Here is a 14,674-nt window from a genome sequence, read left to right as displayed (position 1 = left end):
TTGAGGGTTTGGCTTGTGATAAGGTGCGATCAACAAAAACGTCCAGGTACACTCAAATCCAGATAAGATTAAACAAATAGTGCGCGTCTTTTATCTCTTATCACAAACAGACGTTAACCGAGATAACATAATTAGTTTACGCATCTGGTGGCAAAACCTTGTTCATGAGCGCTTATAAAAAGTAAAATTAATAAAGTGCTGGTAAAGTTTTTCTTATTGAAGAATCGGTACACCAACAGCCAAGATGAATTTGTCCTGTAGTTCCAAGATGATAAAATATTTGATGTTTGGTTTCAATCTCATATTTGTGGTAAGTTAATATTGCCACATATTTCATACTATTTTCCTGTACTCTGTTATCAGGCATGTTCAACAGGTGTCATGGAAAATTATTGTATTTGTATATAAGTATTATTTACTTCACTAGTTAACTGTAAACTTTATTATATTGTATTTTGTGTTTAGTTTAAGACTGATTTTCTTATCTCAAATATTTTGTGTAGGTAAATGTTTACTCCTGGCCCTGGGCCCTGGAGGTACACATGTTTTGCCAAAGTTATAGAAGGTATTCTCCTATAGGTTTTGCATGGTTTTAATCGATTGTTATAATCCAATTGAAAAAAAATACCAACAACAGGGTCAATTTTGTTAACCTTAAATAATCTACCTGTCCCAGACAGGTTCGAAAATAAAGACACCACTAGCATAATAAAGTTTCCGGTTTTTGGTGTTTTTAATTTAACTGGAGGACAAGTAATTTCTGAATTAGTCACCTGAATAAAAAGTTAAACTTAGACTCCAGGTCTAAAATGTTCTGTTACACATCACATAAAACAAATCATAAATTAAAAATGGTATTTCCTTTATTGCTCCCTAAAATATTCTGGTCAGCATTGAATACAATCAACATTGAATATCTTAAAATAGAAGCTAAAATATATGCATGTTTTATCGGTAGTTTATTGGCAAATGCTACTATAATTAAAATCATTATTGATACATTCTGATAATTAACATTCAGATAGTTAGGCTGAAATATTTTTTAATAAAACTTTGACCTGAAATTTAGCACTGGAAATAAAAAAGTATTAAAATAGTATTTTTATTACTTTCAGATTTCTGGCATCATAATTATAGCAGTGGGTACAGCTGTGAAAACCGTCTACACAGAATATGCAGACTTTTTGGACACTAAATATTTTTCACTTCCCAATATGTTAATTGCTACTGGGGCATTTATATTCATGGTTTCATTTTTTGGATGCTGTGGTGCCATTAAAGAAAGTTGGATTTTGCTTGGAATAGTAAGTATCATTCACGTAATAAAGACTGTCTTCTTGGTAGGATTATGGTATTCATAAGCAAAACTCATAAATATTACTAAAATGCATTTCAAGCCAATTCAATGTTGTTGCTTCATTCAGCATGACAAATTAAGCAGTTTTCAATTTTTAGTTGCAATGAAAGCTACTTTTACTTTATTTATTTTAATCTAATTAAATTAGTCATGGTCATGATATTTAGTGTGGCAGAATGCACCTAAAATAGGGAGACGGTGATTAAGGAATTAAAAAAATTAAGTTCAAAGGTTGTGTGCAATACTATTATCAAGAAAAATTATGATGGGGTTTTTCACAAAAGTGTCAAAAGTTAGACCTGCGATTAGATAACAAAAGTCTGGGACCAACTTTTATGACCCTTTATTATTAGACTTGAGTCACTGGACACCCTGGACAAATGTTAAACAAAAATTTTTATGTAAAACATAAGTTATTGCAGTTTATTTGAGTATAATTTTAAATAACCAAATGAACGCACTTGATATCATTCAGAATATTAATCATTATTTGCTGGATTCTATTGTTTTTGAAATGTTGCTGTTAAATTGTTGAATTACCGACGATTATTGTTATTATCTTGATTGTATTATGTACCTTTATTTGATACTGTGTATTAAGTACCTTTATTTAAAAAAATGTAACTGATAAATGTTGGTGTCAGATTTTAGATTTTTATAATTTGAAATATATTGTATAAAATAATTTGAAATTGTTATGTGAATAATGGATGAAATAGAATAATAGGCTAGTTATAAAGTAATCAGAAAATCTTTTGCATTTATTGAATTTTAACGATAATTTACAGTTTTCCATCTTCTTGTGCATTATCTTTATCTTTGAATTCGCATGCGGAATCGCTGGCTATGTTTTGAGGGACAACACGTACGACTATCTGGACACGACTTTGAGACGAGATTTGAAAGACTACAACAACACCCATTACGTGTGGGACTTAGTTCAAGAAACCGTAAGTATTACGAAGAAAACATATTCTTGGTCAATCACAATCAAAAACTCAATTCTCAAAACTAAAATTCGTATGACTTTCAAAATGTTCAATTTTGTACTGTATTTCCTATAAAATTTTATTTGATTTTCAGTTTGAATGTTGCGGTGTGGACAACTACACAGACTGGAATGGAATATTGAGCAACCACGATTTGCCGCTGTCCTGTTGTCCTAGAAAGAGTGGAACTGTCGGCTCCTTTTATTGCAACAGCTTTCAAGGTTTAAGTACGAATTCAACTGAAACATCCACAGTCGTCACAACTGCAGCCACCACACCCGCATCTACCACAGTCACTACCACAGTCACTACCACAGCATCAAGTGATTCACCGACTACAAAATCGAACGGTACAATTCAATTTTAAATATGTCGATTTTTAAATGAGCTCTAAAAATATAGTCGGTGGGTTAAAATTTGAAAAAGCGGGATAAGATAAGATATTCATTATTAACATACGTTTCAGTAAATTATCATGTTCATAACTAATAATTGGCCAATAACTACTAAAACGGTTAGTTAGTAAAAAAAGTGAATAAGTGAACAACAACATTTCAGACACCCAATAATGGGATATTATAATAAACTGCTCTCCACGTCAACCGGGACAGTGATTTTTTTGGGTCATTTTTAAAACCTCGCCATTTCGAAACCAATGAACAGATTTTAATGCGGTTTGGACTGTCATTGGTCTTGGTTTGAAAGAAGTGCGTGCAAAAAAGTGAAATTTTCAAATAGTCCCAATTGACCAATTTTTTTTTAGGTCAATAAGTGTTTTTTAGGTCAATATCTCGGGACGTTTTTGGGCGTTTTACAGTTAACTTCCCATGTCACAAGAAATATTGATTTATCCGAAAAAAATATTACAGTGCTCAAGCTTGAATTAAGTTATGGCAGCAGCTTTTTATGTGGCATTTTAGTTGGGTGAAGATCCCATATTATCTGTTACATAATTTTTAAAACAACCCCATGACCAATAAGACCATACAGGGTGGCTAGAGACAATCACTTTAACTGTCTCTAAACACCCTGTATAGTTCTATCACACTGTATGCAACACATAATATGGGACCTACACGTGACTTAAAATGACAGTTCAAAGCTATATTGCCTTAATTCGAGATTGATCACTGCTACGTCGCATTTTTTGGATAAATCGATATTTCTTGAGTCACAGGATGTTAATTGGAGAACTGCCAGAAATTTCCCGAAATATTGACCTAAGCAACATGTTAAAACAAACCCAAAAAAATTATTGATTAATTGGGGACTATTTGAAAATTTCACTTCTTTACACCCGCCTCTTTTCCACCCTGTATAGTCAAGAGGCGGTGCATTTAAGTCAGAGTTTTTTCAATCAACCAGGAGCCAATAAATTAAGCTCAATGATAGTCTAAACCCCATCAAAATCTGTCGTTTCGTTTAGAAATAGCAAGGTTTTAAAAATCACCCAACAAAAATCACTGTCCCGGCTGTGGTAGCTATAATAAAGCACGGTATGGAACAAACTGAATGCCACGATTCTCTAAGCTATATTCAAGCAAATTGTGCTCCATTTCAATCAAATTGTTTATAGAAATATTACAGTCTTAACTACCATGTGTACCATACTGGTGCGCACTCTACTTTTTGTACAGATCACGTAACTTTATTTGGGCTCAGTTAATGTTGTTTTTCAAACTATTTAAACATATTCTAGGTAAAAATCATCTTAGTCAATTAAGAAATGGAAAAAAGACAATTTGAGAAAGACAAACCTTAAAATTTGAATATACCTAGAGCTGTTAATTTTACTGAGCTATTATTGATTCATCTGAGAATGGATTGAATCTCCGCCAATCGGAGTTGAAATAACATTTTACAACGAATTTCATCCCCCGCATCAATAATTGTTTTTTTTTTTTGGGGTAGATATTTCAGGAACTGACAACAGTGATGCGCAAGGGAAGAGACGAAGAAGAAATATTATTGTACCTTTAGATACAGAGATAGTGAGCACAACTCCACAGTCCAGTACGACTAGTCCCTACGAAATCGGTTGTAAATCCGCTTTTGGAGATTATATTAAAAAACATGCAGTCCAAATTGGAGGTTGCGCTTTAGGTTTGGCCGTTTTGCAGGTAAAAATATTAGACGTTCAATGTAGTTTTTGTATATGACTAACAAGAAAAATTTTATACAGATTTTGGGTATAGCTTTCTCCTGTCATTTGGTCAGGCAGCTAAAGAATGGATATTACAGCACATAACATATATCTGAAGCAATATTTGTTAACAGCCATATTAGAATGTATGTATATAGGAGTATTTCTGGCTTTTTCTGGGTCACTTTAAGTATTATTCTGCATTTAATTAAACAGTCTATGTATTCATTTAACCTATATTTGACTTGTAATATATTAAAATTGTTTTCATCAGCTTAACAGTTCAGGTAGTAGATAACGTCCCAATTTAAATAATTCGTCCAACTTGTACTTACCTAAAGGTACTAAATTCGTATTTACGTTCCTGTTGTTATGTAAATAACTTATGAGTAGGAAATAGGTTGTTAAGTTTGTGACCTTTATTTTGTAGTTTTAATAAAAACTATTAGACACATATGATGATGGTATTTTAGTCGCATAAACTACACACCATTTTTGGAAAATACTTTATAATAGTGAAACGTTACAGGAGCACAAAATGGAAAAATACCAACTTACATAACAAAAATTAATGACCATTTTAACTTAACAGAGAGTGAAGAAAATCCACACACAATATTTTTTTACTATAGAAAGCAAAAAGGAGTGGCATTGCAAAATGTGACTGCATTAGTGGATTTTTTGATGAGGTTGAATCTCAAGCTGTATCATGTATTCCCAATCTGAAAATATCGTGTTGCACAAAAAATGAATTTCCTAATGGTTTGAGAACAAAAACTTGAGAGTAGGCATGTGGGGGATCTTCATCAGCCTAAAAAAAAATAATACAAAGTTTAGACACTAATCAAGTTTTGTTTATTGTTTTTATTCAGGTATAAAAATAATGTCACACTTTGACATGATTGCAATGCAGATCACCTGTCAGTGTCATTGTGCAAAAAATAAGGTTTCTTCTGTGCCACCAATTTTGAAACTCTCTCACACAAGTAGTTAGTTTTCAAACTTCCCAAGTTCACACTAAATATGATATGGTTTAGATTGCAATAGAATTAGTAGATAAGATCAGTCACTCAAGAACAATTTAGAAATAACATTACAGACCATTTTATTAACACTAACTTGCAAAACTCTTTCATTATTTACAGTTTATGCTTATTGTATTAGTACTTTGTGTATTGCAGTTACAGTTTGACTGATTAAGTACTTATTCAGAGAAAAAGACGCAGTACTAGGCTATTAAAGTGCATTCCCTTTAGGCTCTAATACTGGCAGTAAAGTGCTTTAATTCAAAATAATAATTAACTAAATTCCAAGCAGAAAGAAAATAGTAAGATGTTTGTTAAATATGTTAAACAAGCTCCAAGTCTCAAAGGTAAAGAAAGCTCTGCTTAATACAATTAGTAATAAATAACAAAACTGTATACATACGCCAAAAATGGCTAAATTGTGTCATGTAGCACCAATCGGAAAATATCATGTTGAACAAAGAAACTTCCTTGTATTGGTTTTAAGACAAATGTTTGCACATATGCATGAGGTAAGTCTTCATCAGTCTAAGCAATTTTATTATAACTAAGATACTTAAGTCAAATTACTGTTTGGAATGTCTTACCTGTAATCTCCCTAATACATTAATTAAAACACCTCCATCAAACATTGGTTGAGAATCTACAGCAGTTATTATCCTATTTATTTTCTGGAAAGTTAAACTCTGAAACATCAAGATTTCAGGATTTTCAATATTTTCTTTTATGGTGATGGAATACTTACATTGAGTTTTTCCATTATCTTAACAGCTCCTTGTAACTGAGTTCCTTCAAATGTCATAAAAGATAACTCCACCTGCAATAGACATTATTTTAATGATTAAGTTGATAAATGCATTAATGGAAATGATAATCCAACACTACTCAGTAGTCTAAATATAATAAAATTCTTCTGTTCAATTCTATTGGCTTAACTTAAGTCAGAACTGAATTACACCACTGTCAAATTTGACAACAATACTTTTTTAGTAGTTACATAAACATTGAGTGTTAACTTTAAGTATACAGACAAGCCTATAATGATGTAAACTTTTAAAAATAATCAGGACATTACTGTGATATGATTCTGATTACCCTTGATGGTAACAACTTTGACATGCAACATTGAGGTTAAAAAACCAACTGATCAACAGAAACATTGTGATAACTATCTACAGCAATTAGTAGATCCCTAAAAGAGTAATCTACAGTAAAATAGGAAGGAATGGATAATAATACTGATGATATGTTGATTTGAAACTTACATTGTACATATTAACCAAGTTTGGTCTTTGAACCGGGTCATCAAACAAGGCATAGTACTGCTGCACAAATCCTTTACCGATAGCTTCGTATTGTGCATTTAAAGACATTTTACAATTTAGATCTAGTTTAGGTGTTAAACTAAACCCCCAAAATTACAAAAAAACGAAATCTCGCCGCTCGCTTTTACCCCCTCCGATAAAGACGGTTGTGACTTTTCTGGCTAAAAGTTTGACGTTAACGACAGTAGTGATCATTTTTTGACAAAGCGCGTAAACTGCAAACCAATGATCTATTAACATAAAACTGGAACGTTGTGGTGACCACGTGACTAAAAACGACAGTTGGTTGAGTTGGTGGCAAATGCGTTTTATTCAAATTGTTTATTTTAATATTTATTAAATGCTTATTTAAGGAAGGTACAGTTATTTCTAGTTCATCCTGACAACGCACTGATATAAAGATTGTTTTTTTTAGAATAAAATAATTGCTAGCTGACGATATTTTAAACAAAAATTTCCTAATCCAATTAAATCTATCGTCTAAATCTCCTAGCAATCATAATCTTTTATATCTCACCACTTTAAGTTAATAAATTGTAATTAATGACAACAATTGGTAACGACGAGCAAATAAAATGTTTAGTTGTGTTTAGAAAAGACTATAGCCATGAACGTTTATAAAGTTTTATTGTCTGTGATTACAATTATCTCTTTTACAAACGGTATCAACGCGTTAATTTGCTCTGCTAATGCTACTTTAGTGTTGTCTCATGTGATTTTTCGACATGGTGACCGAAATCCATCTAAAGCTGGCTTGTGGCAGAGCAACCCATATTACAATGAAAGCTTTTACTACCCGTACGGTTATGGGCAGTTAACGAACAAAGGAAAAATGCGAATGTACGAATTGGGTGGTAAACTTCAAAAGCGTTACAGCAATTTCTTGGACGATGTTTGGAATGTGAAATTGTATGAAGCACAGTCCACAGATTCTGACAGAACGAAAATGTCACTACAGTTGTTACTGGGAGGTCTATTTCCACCCAAGGATCCTGTGATATGGAATGAGAATATTTTATGGCAACCTGTTCCCTACAATTATTTGCCAGTAGAGCAAGACAAAGAACTGTCTTCATGGGCATGTCCTACCACAGTGCCTCTAATCTACAATGATTCTAAAAACATGGAGAAACTCAAATCTTACGACGATTTAATTAACACGTTAAAAGAAAACACTGGAGAAGACTTAGACTACATCAGCGCTCTAGACTTATACTTTGGAATGGCTACTCAAGAAGAGTTTGGATTGCCTTTAGACAACTGGACTACGGCTGTATATCCTGAACCACTTAAATCGTACATTGTCGATTTCTACTACATCGAAAGCAGCACTCAGAAACTGAAAACAGTAATTGCCGGTTATTTACTAAAAAAAATTTTGAGCGACACCATGAACAAAATTAATGGAAACTTAGATCCACCAGAACGGAAAATATTTTTGTATTCAGGACACGAAGTGAATGTGGGTACCTTTTTGGCCGCTTTAGAATTGTACACTTTGGAGAATCCCCCTCCTTATGGATCCTATGTATTGCTGGAAGTTTATGAAAAAAATGGTACGCATGGAATAAAAATGTACTATGAAGATTATACTGCCAGTAAACCGCATTTGTTAACTTTACCAGGATGCCAATCTTTTTGTCCGTTGGACGATTTTGTTAAGCTAACTTCCAACATAATTCCTGAGTCAGATATTGAATGTTATGGAGAATAATTTAATGTTATACTATAAGAATTCTGCATAGAATAAACGTGTGTTACTAATTGTGTCATATTAATCTGTAAAACAGACTTAGTGTAAGGTTTCTTTAAAAAAATACAGATCTAATGCTAACAAAACAACTTTTATTCAAGAAACTAAATGTTCCTATCTTAAACTGAGCAAAAATCAAACCAGGTACAACACATAAACGCACGTTGCCTTCACAAATATGGCACACATTATTAAGTACTACCAGGCAAGGAGATCAATTGTCTTAAGTGGGTTTGTAGCAATTATAGTTACTATTGTGCCTACAAGAACAACAATTACAGATATATACCAACTGATAACAGAATTAACTCCTACCCTTTAGGTAATTCTACATCTTTGGTTACAGTTAGGTACTAATTTTTTTGAACTTTTTTCCAGTCCAAGGAAGCCCCCGCACATTTTTGCTAAAGTGCTTTTGAGACTTACAACCACTTTCTGTAGTGCGGTCTAGATTGTTTAAAAATAACAAGACCACAACAACCTACCAATACATTCACCACATGTCAAGAAATTGGCCGGTTCATTCAAAACATTTACTTACCAATCCTCCTATTATGAAATAGGTGTAAGACTGCCAAGGAGTTAGAGGCATTTCCTCTAACTCCTTTAGCAGTTTTAAAGCGGGCTCATACCCAGGATGAAGATCTAAAGTATGTCTAAAATGGACTTGTGCTTCTTGGTAATGTCCATAAGCTTTAAAAATTTCACCTACAAGTTGACAAATGCATAGCAAGTATAGAAATTTCAAAATTATACATATTCTCAAGTGAAACATAAATAAATTGAGTTTTAAACTGGAGCATTCTGTAAAAATATAATAAAGGTTATTATTACCAAGAGTAAAATATTGTTGCCAAGCTCCTTTTTCAGGTGAAGCAACCTCTAATGACCTTCTGGTTAAGTAAATAGCATCATCCAAATATTGCAGATGAAACAACACTTTGGCTAAGCTGAGCAAAATTTCAGCATTATGGGGTGATGTTGCTAAAGCTAATTATGTATGTGAAATTAAAATACTGGAATTAAAAGAAAAAACTTGCCTTTCCTGTAGCATTCAATAGCTCTTCTAGGATTCCCTTTAACCCTCCAAAAATTGCCAAGTTGTTGTAAAGTACTGATAGCTTTTGGTTTCTACAGAAATTTTAGACAAATATTAACCTGAAAATGGTACAGTTTAGCCCTCACCTCTTTCTTTGTCTGCTTAAGCCGACTTTCAATTAAATCCAAATCAAATGTTTTCCCAGCTCTAAACTTATACTTTTTAACAAATTCTAACATTGCCTCTGGTTCAACAATAGATGGATGCTGCTCCCTTAAAAAATAAACACTTAAAATTCAGCTTAGCACTGATATTATTTATTAACCTATTCATTACACCCACTAAAGTGTCATAAAAAGTAAAATTAACAGGTTTTCCACAAGACAACTCATGTTCTTCATCAATAACATCAATTTTTTGTTCAGAACTTTTGATGCTGGATTCCAAGTCATGAGACTTTCTGTAAATAACCATCACAAATTTGATTTACAGTAGAGTAAAGCCTCATGGAACCAACCTTATAGTTTTAAAACCACTGTCACATTCCTCACAAAATCCTTCTTTGTGTTTCACCCAAGTGCCACCATAAGGTTCAGTTGATGTAATTATTTCAAACAGAGGGTCTGCCTGGTTATGTAACTTAGGGGCATTATTGCTGCTAATAACAAACATTTCCCCAAACTCATTCTGGTCACCTTCCACTATTTTGGTGCGATCAGAATTTAGTTTCCATAGGGTTGAGGTACGAGAGTTGGTTGTAATTGTTTCAAAGCATATTATGTAAAATATAGCTGGAATTTTAATAGTGAATCGTAGAACAAAGCGTTTTTTAATTACTGATAAAAGTTTACAGGTTTCTTATAGCTTAGACTTACCAAAAAAATTAAAGGGAACCTTTGGTAAGGTATGAAGGCTTTTCATGACTAGATTAGGTTAATTAAGGCTAATGAGTATTACCAGTGAGATCTTTAGTATCGAATAGGTCACTTCCTACATAACTCAGGGCAGATTCCACTAATTCCAGAGGTTATTTTTGGATTTTCGTTTTGGTGGTCACAAAGAATTAAAATGTAAACAAAACCGCACTTCTTCGAACTCGAGAATCGAACACCTCGATTGGTTCGAAAGTTCAAATATGCACGGTCGTTTCGAACTCGAGTAAAGTGGAGTGCGTTCCGAAGTTAGGTTAGTTAAATACCATAGACCTATCAAGAGTACATAAAATGTTTTTTGAATTAAAACGAGTTAGTAAAATTCAAAAGCATTTTGAAGATTTAACTGATGCTATTGAACATCGACAGTTTAAACTTAAATTAAGCTTAAATATTTAAAATGCCTGGTGGTGGCACTAAACTAGTTTTAGGGAATAGTCACACCACATACAATATACATTTTGCTTTTACTGGGTAGAAAAATCTTAAAGAAGTATGAAAGTGCACGAGGGTCAGCAGGACTAGAGATAAATAAAATATAAATAATTCATTGTGAAGCAGTTGTGAGGATATACTTAAACCTGTTTGTTAGCAATCCCGGCTCTAAAACGCCGTACATTTTTATGCACAAAACAAAATTTGCAAAGTAATTAAAGTTTAGTTAATGTCAAAGAGCCATTATTTTAATTAATTTAGAAAGTCACTATTAAAATAACTAATTTAAATGCATTACACTAACATGATATTTTATAAGAGGCAAAATGCATAATGTGATACTTGATATTTTAAAAAAGCAGGAAATGAGTATTTTGAGGGTCACTATATTAAGAATACCGGTCTGCAAGTCATCAGTGGCCGTTTTATGCAAAACGATGCATTTAGGAAGTCAGTGACGGATTGCGGGCATTTAGGAATTTTGTATGGTAATTTTATGTATATTGATGTCAGTTCCCAAACGTTCTTGGGTATTGTGGTTTTGGGGACGTAGAGGTCACAAATACGTGTCCGCTTGTGCTAAACTGGACGTGTGCAAACAGTGGCGTACCGTTCGAAAATTCAATCAAAATTGAGGGTTTTAGAGTCAGTCCTAGAAATAGTCCCTACATCCATTAAATAATTTTTTTAAAAACTCCTCCCCCTTATCACTTTGCAATTAGTAGACTAGATTTTTAATTGGTCTTAAAACGTTCTAACCATCTAAAATTGACTCCACTAGCAAAATTATATATTTTCAGCATCTATCATCTAAAATTGCTTGATCTAAGGTTTAACTTGAAGTGGCGAAAATAGTGCGGTCTGGGCATTAGGCAAGTCATTTTGGAATTTCAATTTGCGTTCACTTATTGAAGGTAGCTAGAAGTGGCCCTGACAGGACGATCCTGCATCTTCCTCGGCATTAAAATATTATTATTAGATTTTGCATCGGTCTGATATAAATGGGTCGAGTGGAATTTGGACCACTCCGATCGAATAAAAGACGACCATTCCAATGCAGATTTTGTACGAACTTTAATGCAAAGTGGAAACGAATTAATTAACGTTTTCAATGGGACAGTTTTGCTGTTTTAATTTTGATGATTTAATGAATTAATCTAGAGAAAACTGTATATTCTTGGGTAATAAGTTGAAACAATTATATGGTTGGTATTTATATCATTTATAACAGAAAAGAGAGAAATTTCAGTTCAAGAATCTATATGCTCCGTGATTTCAAATCAACAACAAAGCGTACAGATTCTAAAACCGATCTTACTCTTCTTAGTTGGCTTGGAATAATCACCTACAATCAACCAAGTGGAGTAAAGCATTACTTTCCACACACGACTGCCAGCCATGAATATAGCCATTTCGACAGCACATCAGATCGAAAATAATGTGAAAAAAAGGAGAAAACCAAGTGCAGTGCTTTTAGGAATGGACATTTGTACTAAATTGATTTGTGTAAATGTGCAAAAAAAAAACAATTTTTAGTAGTAATTAAACTTACTTTATTTACTAAACCGTTGTTTTAGGTACAGTCACTGATAAAATAATCACTGTTGAGCGTGAAACTTATACATTTATATTAAATTCAGTGCTAAAACTTGTTTGAGACCAATTAAGTTGAAATTGGAAAACAGTAAATTACTCCCGAGACAATTATAAAACTTTGCAAGTATATCAAACGTAAAATCCATTAATTAAAACTAGAACAATAAATGTCTGTAATTAACAACATTCAGTATTATTAATTCATAAGTAATTAAAATTAAAGGCCATTTTGTACGAATCAAATAAATAACAATTAATAAATTTTAAAAAATGTAGCTCATATTTCCAAAAAGCATTTACTCTAACGCTAAATTACAATATAGAGTGATCATTTAGAATCTGATAAATAGCTTTACCTCTAAGTTTAAAATTATTATTTAGTTAAACAAGCAGCTGTCACTACAAATAGTTTAGTTAAATTAGTACCTAAATATTATAATTTGTTGAACAAATCTCTTACGCTTTTGTTCAAAAATACATCAATTCACTTCGTCTTACAGTTCTAAGAGTGTAATTTGCTGAAACTTTGTGGTTCTTTCTTTATATCTAGTAAAAAACATAAAGATAAAAGTAAAACTCAAACTTACATTAATTAACGCTGTCTATGATCGATTTTAGAATTTCTGTTTGTAGTGTTTACTTAGGTAATTATTAACATTCTGATAAAATAACAAAACATACTTTCGAGGAAAAATGTTTATTGGTATTTCATCGAGAATGTCCGGTCGTGCTTAAAAATTCCAATAATACTTATAGAATATTGTGATTTTGTTGCTTTATAAGTACGAGAAATCAAGATGCTTATCAGACTGTTCATTTAATATGTTTTGAATTTTATATAAAGCAATAAAATCATCTTCTTAACTGTTAAAAGTGTAGTTTTCAGTGGAACACCATGTGCAGCATTGTAATTCCAATGCATAGCATTATATGGACATTTTCGAAGCGATTTGCCGAATTGCAGGCATCTTCTTGACAGCAGAACGTTCTAGAATTCCAATCCCAGTTATCTGTAACAAATAAGCTCGGTACAAAAAGTGTAATAGATCAGGTAAAGTTATAATCTTTGAGAAATTGCTGTAAATCAGCCACAAGTCATAAAGGACTGTTTATAGTCTAGTTATACCGAGGTGAAGTTGCAGACATTGATATATTTGGTACACTTTAATTGGATGCGAAACCAAGGATGATAAATGAATTGGAAGTGTCAGGTCGAGTAAACTGTACATACACTAACATTAATATTACTTGAATTATCTGGCTAAAAGTTGTTTGTCCCCATAAAAGAACGTTAACAGTCAATGATAGTTTTTCCTTGTCAAATCTAGGTTATATCAAAAATTGGAACACATTTATTATTAGAGTGTTTCTCCTGCAATAAAGCACAATCCAACACACATAACATATAATTGGATGCGCTTTATAAATGAGCATTTAAGCGAGAAATCCCAAAAAATAGTAAAGTTATCTCCTCAGAAAGAATTGGGTTTATTAAGTTGGAAGTTTATCGAAACGGAATTGGATGTCTGACTGAACGATCCGATTCTCGGTCGCCTGATGCGAAAAACTCAGTGACTTTTAAGACTTAAAATTCAAATTTTAACTTGATTTGTGCCATTATCTCTGTGACTAACTGTTGTTTCAGTGCAGGTATGAATGATTAGTCAGATTCTACACAGATTGGTGAATTTTTATTAATTGAATTTAAGTGGGTAGGTGATCACTTTTGATGTGGTTGGATAAAAGCCAAAAAGCAACTTTAAAATACGATATTTCGAAAAAGAACCGGATTATTTAAATGAGTTGAGCTGCAAAGCCAATAGCTAATCCATTATTGGAATTCATTCCAGGCAAATGCTCAACGGAAATTAGAACGGAGGCGAAACTTAACTTCTTTCGACAATTGTTTTTAAAGTCCAATCGTCCTATAAATTTGACGTTTTGTTACTCTGTTTTTCAAGTAATACACCTTTAATTAAATTTTCGAATAGTTTTATACAGCTGCGGCTTTTCTATATCTCAACTTCAATGCACTAAATTTTATATTCCTACCGATCGTTCAGAAAGTAAACTAGACATA

The 14,674-nt window shown here is 32.6% G+C and overlaps 5 protein-coding genes across 11 annotated transcripts in view; 2 read left to right on the top strand and 3 right to left on the bottom strand.

Moving 5' to 3' along the window:
- Position 1: 1 nt before the first annotated feature.
- Positions 2 to 4,943, top strand: Tsp29Fa (Tetraspanin 29Fa). 6 transcript variants are annotated; one of them, XM_081977325.1, is made up of 6 exons: positions 2 to 310; positions 1,116 to 1,304; positions 2,146 to 2,307; positions 2,441 to 2,567; positions 4,267 to 4,466; positions 4,529 to 4,943. In XM_081977325.1, exons 1-6 carry the CDS (start codon positions 245 to 247, stop codon positions 4,592 to 4,594), a joined length of 810 nt encoding a protein of 269 aa, XP_081833451.1. In that variant the 5' UTR covers positions 2 to 244; the 3' UTR covers positions 4,595 to 4,943. The 6 variants fall into 6 exon arrangements, with proteins under 6 accessions (XP_081833451.1, XP_081833449.1, XP_081833450.1 ...); XM_081977323.1 differs by having other exon boundaries at positions 4,258 to 4,466; XM_081977324.1 differs by having other exon boundaries at positions 2,441 to 2,573.
- Positions 4,944 to 4,981: 38 nt separating this feature from the next.
- Positions 4,982 to 7,006, bottom strand: Ntf-2 (nuclear transport factor-2). Of its 2 annotated transcripts, XM_081977335.1 has the most exons (5): positions 6,780 to 7,006; positions 6,260 to 6,331; positions 6,102 to 6,200; positions 5,918 to 6,042; positions 4,982 to 5,300 (listed from the first exon to the last, which is right to left on the bottom strand). In XM_081977335.1, the coding sequence occupies exons 1-4, from the start codon at positions 6,885 to 6,887 to the stop codon at positions 5,929 to 5,931; spliced, it is 393 nt and encodes a 130-aa protein (XP_081833461.1). In that variant the 5' UTR covers positions 6,888 to 7,006; the 3' UTR covers positions 4,982 to 5,300; positions 5,918 to 5,928. The 2 variants fall into 2 exon arrangements, with proteins under 2 accessions (XP_081833461.1, XP_081833460.1); XM_081977334.1 differs by lacking the exon at positions 5,918 to 6,042 and having other exon boundaries at positions 6,780 to 7,002.
- Positions 7,007 to 7,402: 396 nt separating this feature from the next.
- LOC145727630 (venom acid phosphatase Acph-1-like) lies at positions 7,403 to 8,682 on the top strand. The gene has a single exon (XM_081977319.1). The coding sequence runs from the start codon at positions 7,447 to 7,449 to the stop codon at positions 8,551 to 8,553; it is 1,107 nt and encodes a 368-aa protein (XP_081833445.1). The 5' UTR covers positions 7,403 to 7,446; the 3' UTR covers positions 8,554 to 8,682.
- On the bottom strand, positions 8,665 to 10,740 carry LOC145727629 (uncharacterized). Its single transcript, XM_081977318.1, has 9 exons — positions 10,507 to 10,740; positions 10,149 to 10,422; positions 9,957 to 10,091; positions 9,778 to 9,904; positions 9,633 to 9,723; positions 9,427 to 9,582; positions 9,134 to 9,300; positions 8,908 to 9,073; positions 8,665 to 8,852 (listed from the first exon to the last, which is right to left on the bottom strand). The coding sequence occupies exons 1-8, from the start codon at positions 10,550 to 10,552 to the stop codon at positions 8,939 to 8,941; spliced, it is 1,131 nt and encodes a 376-aa protein (XP_081833444.1). The 5' UTR covers positions 10,553 to 10,740; the 3' UTR covers positions 8,665 to 8,852; positions 8,908 to 8,938.
- A 1,787-nt stretch (positions 10,741 to 12,527) lies between these two features.
- Positions 12,528 to 14,674, bottom strand: part of LOC145727638 (uncharacterized) — a 29,477-nt gene continuing 27,330 nt past the window's right edge. Inside the window, exon 4 of the mRNA XM_081977336.1 lies at positions 12,528 to 13,604. Coding sequence (XP_081833462.1) covers positions 13,477 to 13,604 — 128 coding nt within the window. The 3' untranslated portion in view covers positions 12,528 to 13,476. The remainder of the gene's footprint in view (positions 13,605 to 14,674) is intronic.

This window comes from Ips typographus, linkage group LG4 (genome assembly GCF_016097725.1).
Source record: "Ips typographus isolate SLU linkage group LG4, UJ_Ityp_2.0, whole genome shotgun sequence".
Taxonomy (NCBI): domain Eukaryota; kingdom Metazoa; phylum Arthropoda; class Insecta; order Coleoptera; family Curculionidae; genus Ips; species Ips typographus.
This window is presented reverse-complemented; position numbering and strand designations above follow the sequence as displayed.